At 46.7% G+C, this 13,222-nt stretch overlaps 1 protein-coding gene across 1 annotated transcript in view; it reads left to right on the forward strand.

Moving 5' to 3' along the window:
• The window catches only part of Fam184b (family with sequence similarity 184 member B), an 84,708-nt gene extending 71,486 nt beyond the window's left edge, over positions 1-13,222 (forward strand). The window contains exons 14-21 of the mRNA XM_090343790.1: positions 27-180; positions 1,235-1,398; positions 1,696-1,871; positions 3,567-3,713; positions 6,028-6,145; positions 7,266-7,370; positions 8,663-8,862; positions 12,114-13,222. Coding sequence (XP_090199916.1) covers positions 27-180; positions 1,235-1,398; positions 1,696-1,871; positions 3,567-3,713; positions 6,028-6,145; positions 7,266-7,370; positions 8,663-8,862; positions 12,114-12,207 — 1,158 coding nt within the window. The 3' untranslated portion in view covers positions 12,208-13,222. The remainder of the gene's footprint in view (positions 1-26; positions 181-1,234; positions 1,399-1,695; positions 1,872-3,566; positions 3,714-6,027; positions 6,146-7,265; positions 7,371-8,662; positions 8,863-12,113) is intronic.

Below are 13,222 nucleotides of genomic sequence, written 5' to 3' on the forward strand. Positions count from 1 at the left end.
CTGCTTTCTGCTGCTTCTGCTCACAGGCCACAGAGGAACGCTTGAAGAAGGAATCCAGTCACAGCCTCCAGATCCAACACCAGACCCACCGGCTAGAGCTAAAGGCCTTGGAGGACAAGGCCAGGCAAGAGCTGCAGGAGGAGCGGGAGAGGATGCAAGCCCAGCAGGCCCTGCTGCTGGGTAAAACTCCCCCTGTACACCTGGGGGCCTGGGTTCCTGCAGGGCCCACCGATGGTACCCGTTAGCAAGGGGCGTAGGGCCCAGGGCTCTGGAGGCCAGAGTAAGAGTTCTGGCTCTGTTCCCAACTAGCTGTGAGACTAGCTGAACCTCCTGTTTCTGTTCTATCAAATGGAGCTGCCATTGTTTCCACCTTGTAGGGTTATAGTGTAGGTGTAGTAGGATACTAGCATGCAGCATTAGCCCAGTGTCTACATATGCAATAACTATTGTTCTTACTCCATCTAGCACAAGTCTGAGCCTTCCTAAGAGCCTCATGGGATTGCATCAACTTACTGTCTTCTGCCAACTAGGGAAACTGAGACCACCAAGCACCTACTTCTTGCTTTTTCCTCTGCCCACTCCATTTTTCCCTAACATGAAACTCAGTACCTCTTGCATTTCCACATCAAAAAATAACTTGCACAAAGCATTCTGGAACCTAAGTGAGCCAGTTAAAATCTCTCAAGTTAGACTGCCTGGGTTCCAAGCCTATGCGGCCTTGGACAAATGTGCCAAACAAGCATGATAAAAGCGTTGACTGCTTAGGGCTCTGATGAGGATTCCCCTGAGTAAATTTCTCCTGCAAGGCTCTGGATATAGTCCAGATCCCCTCGAGTTAACACTCTCATATCTGCAAGTCGAAGGATTTGGCCCTCTATGAGGTAGGGCTCAGGTCAGACCCCACAACCACCCTAACCAACTAGTAGTGTCCCAGGAGGTGATTCAGAGACACTTTGAATCCCCATGTCACCAGTAAATAGCTGTGAGACTGAGCAACTGACCTCTCAGATGCTTGTTGTAAAATAGAGCTGCAATGGAGGATAACACCCACCAGATTAGATGGTTGCAGGGCTCAAATGAGAACATTTAACTTGGAAGTTTGGATACAACTGTGCCTTCTTGGAATACATTTAGCAAACTCATTCCCTAGCCTTCAGCAGCTGCCAACCATACCCCAGGGTGACCTGCAGGGCAGACTTCTACCTTGACTACGGCCTTGGTCTTTCTTTTCCAGAGTCCCTAAGGCAAGAACTGTCAGAGCAGCGAGCTGCCTGCTCGGAGCACCAGAAAGACCTGGAGGTACTGCAGGCTGAGCTAAGGGCTCTGGGCAGCCTCAGGAGACAGCAGGTTATCAACCTGTGTCCAGAAAACAGCGAGGATGGCTCTGAGATCACAAAGGTAAGTGCCCCGTCCCTACCCTCACCACCCTCCTCCGGACTAGCACTAGGACCGCAGTGAGCGGTCACATAACAGATGAGCTCCAATGGCCTGAGTTGTAGGACCCGGGGACTCCCCGGGCATCCTTGCTGCTTCCGCCCAGGCAGTGCGTGGTAGGACAGGAAGACGAGTCCTGAGCGGGATGGGCACTCCTGGTGCGGGGGAGAGCAGATGGGAGACCCCCCCCTCGGGGGCCTGGCTCCACTGCATGCCATCTCTGTCCCCTTGTGCCGTGTCTGCCCCGGCTGTTCCTGAAAGGACGCAGAAGGCCTGGACCTGACCGGCTCCTCACCGGACACCACCCCAGGCCAGGGGCGCAGCGGGGCACATCAGCTCCGCCAGGAGAACGCCCAGCTCCAGGAGTTGCTGCTGCGGCTGCGCGCCGAGGCGGAGGCGCACCGGCAGGAGGCGCTGCAGCTCCGCGACCAGCGCAGGTGCCGGAGGGAGGGGTGGGGGGGCTGGGGCGGAGGCGGCCCAGGCTCCTCCTGCTGTGTCCTTGACTGTCCTTGACACTCCCCCCGCCACACTGTGGCTCAGGAATATTGAGGCGGATGGAGAGCATGCGGGATGGTTGGCAGGAGACGTGCTGCCGGCTCACCGTGGGCATCGAATTCCCTATGGTTCCTCCCTGTTGGAAGATTTATTTCTTTTGGTGGATCCTGGGGCTTGAACAAGGCCTGGGCGCTGCCTCTGAGCTCTTCAGCTCAAGGCTACCACCCTACCCTGGAGCCAAGCCCCACTTGCCGTTTTCTAGAGGTTAACTGGAGATAAGAGTCTGGGGTCTTTTTGTTCCCCGGGCTGGCTTTGCACCTTGATCCTCAGATCTCAGCCTCCTGGATAACCAGGATTATAGGTGTGAGCCACCGTGCGGCTCTGTTGGAAGATTTTTTTTTTTTTTGGCCAGTCCTGGGCTTGAGCTCAGGGCCTGAGCACTGTCCTTGGACTTTCTCAAGGCTAGAGTTCTACCACTTGAGCCTTAGCACCATTTCTGGCTTTTTTCTATGTATGTGGGTGGTACTGAGGAATCAAACCCAAGTCTTTGTGTATGCTAAGCAAGCACTCTACCACTAGGCCCAACTCCCGATCCTGTTGGAAGATTTTTAATGTCAATACAAGCACTTTAATACCTGTAAGACTTCTTAGGGTATCTGTTGCTTCTGTAACAAGCTTTGGCAGTTTCTCTTTTTCAAGGGATTCCTGGACGTTTAACTTTCTGAAGGGTCCTGATCTCAAGAATGAAGTTGATTCTTGTTTTTTGTCATTTTAATGTCTGGAAGATCCTGGATTGTGTCCCCCCCCCACACACACTCAGCCCATACTTGTTAGCTATGTGTGTTGAATCCCATTGCATGCGCCCAAAACTGCATATGGGCTTTGGCTATGCCAGTTCATTTATTTCCCCTGTGTAACACTCTATTGAAGAGAAGGAAGCTTTTCGGGAGGACTCACACACTAGCTTCCCATCACCAGTTAGGTGTAGGACAACTGGGTTTTAAATTCTGCCTCTTAAGCGTACCCTTGGGCATGTTTCTTAACCTCCCCTGGCCTAGGGAAGAGCATTGTGTAGCACACAGATTGTTCAGATCATTGAAAGCAAGGGTTTCCTATGGCATGAACCCCTGGTGACCCAAACTCCCAGGCTGAGATGCCCCATTAGAGCTTTGTTAAAAATCGGAACTCTAGTGCTCTAGATATTCTCACACAGCAAGACTGAACGATGGTCGTAGGGGAGGAGCACAAAGGTGCAATGCTTCTGTGCAGCTAATAAAATTCTTTAAGATGAGCTGAACTCAAGGCCCCACCCTGGTTGCAGGAGTCTGAGGGACCCAGGACTCAGTGTGAGGGAATGTCCAAGGTTCTAGTAGCAAGCAGGAGTAGACAGAAACACTGCCATGGGAATACCACTGTTCTGAGTTCTAGGCCCCAGCTGGGGAGAAGGCCCTATCAGCATCGTGTCACTAGAAATAACTCAAGCCCCATTTCGGCTTAGGTCACAGGGCTTCCTCTGAGGGGAGCTGCTGACCTGAGCTCACTGAGAGGAGCAGAATATGGTAGATTCAGTTAATGACGTGATCCAGGCTGAGCCCTTGGAGTCCGGGCCAGTCTGACTGTGTGTCTGTCCACCACAGGTTGCTGGAGGAGGACCAGCAAGCCCAGCGGGCCAGGGAGGCAGAAGCGCTTCGCCAAGAGCACCGGAAGGAGATGCAGGCCATGGTGGCCGATTTTAGTGGTGCGCAGGCCCGACTGCAGGCGCGGCTGGCTGCCCTGGAGGCCGAGTGAGTAAGACCTTGGGCCCTGGGCTGGGATAGATCCTCAGATTTGCCATTTGTGGAGCTATTAACTTGCTCCAGGGTCCGTAGATGTTTCTGGTTTGAAATCCACAAGTTCTGAGTTCCAGGAAGTCCTTTGTTTCTAGGCATGCAAGAACAATTGTATGAGGCTGCAGAGCACTGGGAATCTGGAAGAATGGATTCTTTGGGACACATTCACCCCTTACACTACAAAGCAATCACCAGGACCGGGGATACTTCTAAAAGTCAAGATTCTGTCCATTTGAACATGTATTATCGCCCCGAACCTTCACTATTTTTCAAGATGGAAATCGTTATCCTTCAGCAAAGAAAAGAAGTTCCCCGTGCAAGTGTGCAAGCATTTATCTGTTCATTCAACACATATCTTTTAAGAGCCCACTGTGTGCCATGCAGTATTTTTAGGCTCTAGAGTTATAGCAAAACACAAAGACCTTGCTTTTATAATGCTCATAAATTTTAAATGTTAGATTCGGATAATAAGGAGACAAATGAATGCTACCTCCGCAGCATGTGCTGAAAGTGCTAAAAGAAAAGCAGGACCTGGGTATAGAGGGGCACAAAGGTACATAGGAAGACCTCTCTGAGGAGGTGACATGTCTAAGTGCAAAGAGGTGAAGAAACTGAGTGTCTGTGAGAGCCAGATAAAGGAACAGCAAGTGCAAGGGTCCTGGAACACATAGCTGAAAACACCTAGAAGGCTCATGCAACCAGATGGAGTGAGTGCGCTGTGAGTGATAGGAAGTGAGAATGATGAGGGGAATCCTGCCCTAAAAGGAAAGGCATTCCAATGAGTCCTGAGTGTCTGGGAAGCTGCAAGGCTTTGGGCTGGAACGACTTACCTTTAGCAGGATCACTTCTGGTTACTAAGCAACGATAAAGCTAAGGGAATAGGATGATTGACAGGGAGACTGCTTACAAAGTGATAGCAGTGATCCAGATCCAGACAGGTGAAACCACTTGCCAAGTTATGTAGCCTTAAGTGAACTTGAGAACACATGTCTGACCCATATTGGCTTGTATGCTCACTACTTTTGAGTGCAAAACGAATCAGCCAAAAGCTGCCGTGGAAAGGGTTTACCAGACTGCATGCAGTGTGTGCCCGCTCTGTGCCAGCCAGCCATGGCCGCACTGAGTCCTCTCAACGAGCCATTTTACATCCATTTTAAAAAGGAAGGACTGAAGCTCTTGGGTCAAATGCTATGCCCAAGGTCTCTCCAATAGAAAAATGCACAGCCAGGAATGGAGCCGGAAATCTCATCCCAAACCCTAGCTCCATCGTCGTCGTCGTCGTCATCATCATCATCATCATCTAGTTGTACAAAGCAGGTTACAATTCCATAGGTCAGGTTATGAGCACCATGCTTCTTGGTCAGTTTCACCCCCGTTTCCCTCTCTCATCTCTCAAATGTAGTCCATTTCTCACATAATGTAAATTAAATTGAAATGATCTTTTCTTACCCTTCCTCCCTCCATTCCTGTGTCCTTCCTCCATTCCTCACTCCCCCCCCAAAAAAAATCCACATGTTTTTACTTTCAGGTATTCATTTTAATAAACAGTATATTAGTTGTTTTGAGGAGTTATGCCTTTGGATTCCTCCCCTAAATATGTTATCATTTACTCAGCTTGTGTCTAAATGCACTGAGTCATATGTATATATATATGTATATATATCTATATTATGCCTATTTGTATTTTAGATCTAGCTTCACAAATGAGAGAAAATGTATGGTTTATCTCTCTGAGCCTGGCTTCACTTAACAGGATTTCTTCTAGGTCCATTCATTTCCCTGAAAATGGCATAGTATTATTCTTTCTAATTGATCAGAAAATTCCATATGTTACTACATTTTCTTGATCTTACCCGTTGTAAGGCATCTGGGCTGTTTGTATATCATTGCTATTGTGAGTAGTAGAGGGGAATGAAGACCAGCTCATATTGCACCCTGTGTGCCCAGTAGATGGCGCCAGAAGCCCCCGACTTGGTGGAGAGGGGAACGCTGCTGTTGTACAGCAGGTGGTTGCATTTTCTGCCCAGGTCTTCCAGCAACGTCCTTGGCTCTTGTATCCTTGGTGACATGCAACATCTATGAGCACACATGAGTCACCATTCTAGTGCCAGATATCATTGAGACCTGGTACTTTGCATTTTGCCTCAGCAGCAGCCTAGAGCAGGATGGCTGGACGGAGCAAACACAGCATCCTAGGTTGAGCACTTGGCTTCCCTTTGCCTTGTTGAGTAGCTGCTGTAGTAATTGCCTACCTGCCTGCCCTGAACAGACTGAAAGACTGTGGAGAGAAGCCAGGAAAAGCAGCGTCGAGGCCCGAGGACCTGCAGCTCATAGGCCGTCTTCAGAATCTCCTGAAGGAGAGAGAGGAGATCATCAAGCAGCTCACGGTAAGGCCACAGAATGAGGTAGAGAATGTGCCTACCTGCAAGCTTCTCACTAGATAGCTCATTCCCCGGGCTCAAAGCCTGAAACTTGTCCTTACAGAGAAATTTTCCTTCTGTTCTTTTCCAGCACTATAAAATATTCTAAAATACTCCTTGAAAACTGATATAAGAAAATCAAAGTCGGGCCGGGAGTTTGGCCTAGTGGTTAAAGTGCTTGCCTAGCATGCATGAAGACCTGGGTTCGATTCCTCGGTACCACATACATAGAAAAAAGCCGGAAGTGGTGCTGAGGCTCAAGTGGTAGAGCTCTAGCCTTGAGAAAGTGCAAGGACAGGGCTCAGGCCCTGAGCTCAGGCCCAGGACTGGCAAAAAAAAAAAAAAAAAATCAAAGCCTTTTCTTGATGTTGATACTGGGACTTTTTTTTGCCAGTCGGGGCTTGAGCTCAGGGCCTGAGCACTGTCCTTGGACTTTCTCAAGGCTAGAGCTCTACCACTTGAGGCTCAGCACCACTTCTGGCTTTTTTCTATGTATATGGTACTGAGATATCAAACCTGGGTCTTCGTGCATGCAAGGCAAGCACTCTACCATTAGGCCAAACTCCCAGCCCATTTTGTTTTGTTTTTGGTCATGGGCTTGAATTCAGGGCCTGGGCACCATCCCTGAGCTCTTCAGCTCAAGGCTAGTACTCTACCACATTGAGCCACAGCACCACTTCTGGTTTTCTAGTGATTAATTGGAGATAAGAGTCTCACAGGTTTTCATGCTAGAATGGCTTCTGCACTAGACTTGTGACTTCAGAGGCTAAGCCTGCTTTGCTTTTTCTCTCGCTGAGGAATTTGCTCCCCCTTTCCTACAGAAGAAGAGGTAGGAAGTGAAAGTACTTCCAGCTTCAGAGGCTGGCAGCTTGGTTGGTGGACTTTCTCTCCCTCCCCTGGTTTTGTTACCTTCTGCCTCCTTAGCTTAGCCATCTCCCTTCAAGTCAAACCCATTTCCAGACTTGCTTTAGGAAGAACCGATTCCTCAGGATACGATTGACTCTTCTGACCCGGAAGCATGACCAGTGTTCATGGCTTCCAGTGCCCTGCAGCTAGGCTCAGTTAGATTCTGCTCTTTGGTTCCCAGGAAGAGAGAAGATTTCACTATGCTGCCTTCCCCAGCACAATGTCACACCGGAATCGGTCCTTCTCTTTCAACCCGCATCCAGGGTATTTGACCCCTTCCATGAAGGTAAGTTATTGGATCTCCCCCCATCACACACACACACACACACACACACACACACACACACACACACACACACACACACACACTTTGGTTTCAATGCAGGACACAGATCTATTGATTTCTTTTTGCTTCAAGATATCAGTAGCATACTGATGGACATTCAAATGAATCATCATTGGAAAGGCCCACAGGAAATAAGTAGTCCAAAGTACTAACCAATGGTGGGTGGATTTTGTGTGGTCTGTTCAATGTTTGTTACTATTCTTTTACTATTATCTTCTAGGAATCTTTCTGCTGTCCAGATTATGCAGCACTGTTAGTAATACCTCTGTCGGGGTGATGGGAGATTAGGGAAGTAGTTGGAATCTTCCATTTCCCTTTTTGGAACAGGTTGGTCCTGGCTTTGAAATCTCTTGCTGGAGCCACACTACTCCTTTCTTGGATTTTGGTTTTGTTTTGATTTGGATAAGGTCATGAGTCTGCCTGGGCTGGCTCACACCAGGATTTTCTTACCTATGCCTACCAGTAGCTCATTACCTGAGTGTACCACCACGCACAGCCTTTCTTCTTCTTCTTCTTCTTCTTCTTCTTCTTCTTCTTCTTCTTCTTCTTCTTCTTCTTCTTCTTCTTCTTCTAATGGTACTGGGAAATATACTTACTCTGCAAATGGTAACGTGTTTTGCTGTTGTTTTGAGACTACAGTACCCCAGATTGGTGCTCGTGATCCACAGTCTATCCCTCTTTGTGTAGACAATGTTAACTTTACAAAATGGGTTAGTTACATCCTTCTCAGGATATGACAGAGTCTTCTACATTCTTTAAAACAAAAGTTTTGGATGAAGAGACTGTGAACATATGCTTTTATAAAGACTGAAATACATTCAAAGGGCTAAGGATGTGGCTCAGTGTAGAGTAGTTATTTAGCATGCTTTTGAAGTACTGGGTACTGAAAGCGAAAGATCACTTTTTTCTTTTTTTTTCCTTTTTTTTTTTTTGCCAGTTCTGGGGCTTGAAGTCAGGGCCTGAGCACTGTCCTTGGGCTTTCTCAAGGTTAGAGCTCTACCACTTGAACCACAGCACCACTTCCGGCTTTTTTTCTATGTATGTGGTACCAAGGAATCAATCCTGGGTCTTCGTGCATGCTAGGCAAGCATTCTACCACTAGGCCAAACTCCCAGCCTGGAAGATAACTTTTACAATAGTATGGTTTTAAATTTGGGCTGGGTGGGCCTCATTTATTTTTCAGCCATGTAGTTTGGGAGAAATATTCGCAGACTTTCCCTTGTAATACACAGAAGAAGAAGATGGAGGAGGCGCCCAACAGAGTGGTCAGTGTGCCAAACCTGGCCTCCTATGCAAAGAACTTCCTGAGCGGAGATCTGAGCTCCAGGATCAATGCCCCTCCCATCACTAAGTCTCCCAGCTTGGACCCCAGCCCCAGCTGTAGCCGGCCTTACAAAGCTGCTCAGGCACCAGATGCAAAAACTACTCCAAGGTAAGTGGGGATCCGTGGGTATCATTCCATTTCTCCAAGGGGCTGTGAACGGGCACCCTTCCTGGCACCTGCTGAATGCCTGGCATTTTGGCAGATGGAAAGAATCACAAAAGGAGTCCTGCCTGGCAAAAATGATACTCTAGTAAGACCAATAGATTGGATCAGAAAAGGGAATCTCTTTTTAAAGAAAAAGTGATTATTATAGGAGTGATATGCAGCGAGGTTACAGTTTCACAAGTCAGGTATTGAGTTCACTTCCTTTTGGACAATGTCACCCCTTCCCCCACTCTTGATATTTCCCTCCATCCCCACCTACAAGTTGTACCGTCCATTTTCAACACAGAGTCCAGTGAGTGCCACTGTTGAACTGGGGGAATCTCTTTTCAATATATTACTATGAAGTTTTATTAAAAAGAAAGCAAATCTCAGTATTCTTTGGAAGAGATACTGTCTTGTACCAAATTCTAGAAGGTCTTTCTGTTGTGGAACCATTCAGCCAAGTTCAGTGTAGATGTGACAGAAAGGACTTTGTTTGCCTGGCAGACTATATTCAAATCCATTTTCTCCTGTGTGGCCTTTTTTAGGTTACTTGACCACTATGGTTCTCTGTATATCTCACATTGTAAATGTGGTGTTAAAGTGAAAGAATTAGGCCTGGGAGTTTGGCCTAGTGGTTAAAGTGCTTGCCTAGCATGCATGAAGACCCGGGTTCGATTCCGGAAAGTGGTTCTGAGGCTCAAGTGGTAGAGCTCTACCCTTGAGAAAGTCCAAGGACAGTGCTCAGGCCCTGAGCTCAAGCCCAAGACTGGCAAAAAAAAAAAAAAAAAGTGAAAGAATTAATATTCAGGGCATACTACCAAAAGACCAAGCAAATAAGTGTTCACATAGTCTCACTATCATTTCTGAGGCTATTTCTCTTATTCTGTTCTATTATTTGGAATGTTATGTTTGTTACCTGTGAGTGTTACTGTGCATTCTTAGGCCATTTTCATGACAGGGGAACAGTTTAAATTCTGGATTTTTCGTTTTTCATTTCAAAAAAGTCTCCTTCTAGGGCTGGAAGTTTGGCCTAGTGGTAGAGTGCTTGCCTAGCATGCACAAAGACCCGGGTTCAATTCCTCAGTACCCCACATACATAGCAAAAAGCCGGAAGTGGTGCTGAAGCTCAAGTGGTAGAGCTCTAGCCTTGAGAAAGTCCAAGGACAGTGCTGAGGCCCTGAGCTCAAGCCCAGGACTGGCAAAAAAAAAAAAAAAAAAGGCTCCTTCTAGCTGGATGTGATGGCTCATGCCTGTAATCCTAGCTACTTAGAAGTGAGGCTGAGATCTGAGGATCAAGGTTCCAAGCCAGCCCAGACACAAAAGGACCTGACTCTTAGCTCCAATTAACCTCTAGAAAAACAGGAAGTGAGGTTTGGCTCAAGGGTAGGGCAGTAGCCTTGAGCTGAAGAGCTCAGGGACAGTGCCCAGGCCAAGTTCAAGCCCCAGGACCCACAAAAAAAAAAAAAAAAAAAAAAAAAAAAAAAAAAAAAAAAAAGGCTCCTTCTTGTAAAAATGCTCTTGTTCCCAAGGTCCCAATCTCCACCCACCCGCCCATGACCCTTTGGCATCAGAGACCACTGTGTCAGCTTTTTGCTCTCAGATGAGCCCGCCTTATTGAAAGCTGTGGAAACTGAGGCCTGGAGGCCTTGCACACCCCTCTGTTAGCTCCTGACTCACACTGGTTGAATTATAACAACAACAAATGCTGGCAGAGATGGGGAGGGGGGAGGAACCCTGCTCTACTGCTGGTGGGAATGGAAACTAGTATGACCACTTTGGCCAGCAGTCTGGAGGTTCCTCAGATCTTCCCTAAGAGACAGCCATACTGTTCCTGGGCATCTATCCTGAGCATCATGACCAGGATGTGATAAGGACCCCTGCACAGCCACGTTCATCACTGCACTTTTCACAATAGCCAAAATATGTAAACGACCCAGGCATCCCGCAATAGGTGAGTGGATCAAAAAATGTGGTGCCTATATACAATGGAAGTTTACACAACCACTAGAAAGAATAAAATAATGTCACTTGCAGGTAAATGAATGGAACTAGAACAAATCATGTTAAGTGAGGTAAGCCATTCGTCAAGAGAGACAAATGGTGCATATTCTCCCTGATATACCGGTTAGATTTAAAACACACTGGAATATGACAAATTATGCAGAATTCTGTCTGAATATTCACATACAGTGAAGCCAAAAGAGGATGCATCTTGGAGATAATCACAAAAGTGCAATACCCAAGTACCCCTTCATATGTATATAAAATAATATACACATTGAACTCCAAAGATAGGGAGACAAAGGACTTTTTCTTACTTTGTTTTTTTTTTCAGATGACTTTGTATTTACCTTATATATGGTGTATTCCCATACACATCTGTGGGAGGGCGGGAGGAGAGCACGGAACCAGAGGGAAAGCGTAGCAGGGAAGTGCACTGGACACTGATGAACTCAGGGGTGGAGATGGGAGGGAGGAATGGGAGAAAATGAGAGAACAGATGACACTATATGAAAGGAAATGTACTTACTACCAGACGTATGTAAATGTAACCTGCTGTGGATCACAGCTACAACAACAATACAGGGAATTAGAAAACAAAACTTAAAGACCTTTTTTTTTTTTTTTTTTTTTTTTTTTTTTGCCAGTCCTAGGCTTGAGCTCAGGGCCTGAGCACTGTCCTTGGACTTTCTCAAGGCTAGAGCTCTACCACTTGAGCCTCAGCACCACTTCTGGCTTTTTTTTTCTATGTATGTGGTACCGAGGAATCGAACCTGGGTCTTTATGCATGCTAGGCAAGCACTTTAACCACTAGGCCAAACTCCCGGCCCCTTAAAGACCTTTTAAAATATTTTTATTGTGGGCCGGGAGTTTGGCCTAGTGGTTAAAGTGCTTGCCTAGCATGCATGAAGATCCGGGTTCGATTCCTCAGTATCACATACATAGAAAAAAGCCGGAAGTGGTGCTAAGGCTCAAGTGGTAGAGCTCTAGCCTTGAGAAAGTCCAAGGACAGTGCTCAGGCCCTGAGCTCAAGCCCAGGACTGGCAAAACAAAGCAAAAAAAATATTTTTATTGTAATTAATAGAAGGGTCACATTATATTCGTCAGATAAAGACTTTTTATGGAACTATAACCAAAAAAAAAGGTTGTTTCTTTCCCTGGAAGAATGAATACTCTTCAAAACCACATAAGGAACTTCTTTTTGTTTGTAGGCCACAAGAGGGGGAAACGGCCCAAGCCAAGGAGGCCCAGCAGAAGCAGGGCTCTGTGCACCAGGAATGGTTTACCAAGTACTTTTCTTTCTAAGCCAATCTGTGGCATACATTACTGGATGATAGGAAAGCATTTAAAATGTTGGAATGAAGGAAAACCAACCAACCAAATAACTCACTCATAATCATTTCTATATGATAGCTAAAACAAAGTTTTGGCACTAACACTTCAAGTTCATTGTGATACACGTTCACGTAAGTATTGCTATTAGAGACAAGACACCCAGAGGACAATGTTACTAACTTCACAAATGGCTTCCATGTTGTATTGCTAAGTGTCTGTAACGCTGCACTCCATCCACTTTGTGGTATACTAGCCTTAGTGATTCCCAGTCTGCTTTAAAAGTGGTTTCCATTTTCCTTAGGATACTAGTCATCTCTACTTGAAAGCTGTTTCTACATAAAATAACGTACTTCCAATATGCACATCTAACCTCAACAGAAAGAGGAGTAGAACAAAATTCAGAAAAACCCTGAAAAGCCAGTCCAAATAAAAATGCAGACCTGATAGGAATGTTCTCTAGCTTGCATAGATGGCAGGTCTTGACCTTCAAGGTGTAGGGCAGGCAGAGATTTCAGCAAGATAACACCTACCTCACAGGGGGCTCTGCAAGGACTAAGCAAGATGGTACAACAGGAATTTTCTGCGAACAGTGTTTCCTTGCTCTGCAATGTATCTCAGCCGCAATGACCATTGTGCCAATGTGGGCCTTTCGAAGGTTCCTGCACTGTCTGTTCTTCAGTGAACTGTACCTGTGGCCTCTGGGTTTGGACCACTTGCCTCTCGCTGCGTTGTGTCCCCAGTGCATGGACTCAGATCAGACTAAAGGGGCCTGGAACTGAACTGCTCACGGTGCCGACCTTGCAACCCACGGGGACTTTTCTAACCCTCTGCCAAAACAACACAATCAGGTGAGATTGGTGCAATTCCCAGTGGGAAAAATGTCTTCGCAATCCTTTGGTGCTGGTCCAGCAAGTGACCTATAAACACATGTGATTCTATGCACTGTTGAAGCTTTGCTCTCTGAATAAAAGTAATAACTGGACAA

This window comes from Megascapheus bottae, chromosome 13 (assembly GCF_031878675.1).
Source record: "Megascapheus bottae isolate mThoBot1 chromosome 13, mThoBot2.hap1, whole genome shotgun sequence".
In the NCBI taxonomy this organism is placed as follows: Eukaryota; Metazoa; Chordata; class Mammalia; order Rodentia; family Geomyidae; genus Megascapheus; species Megascapheus bottae.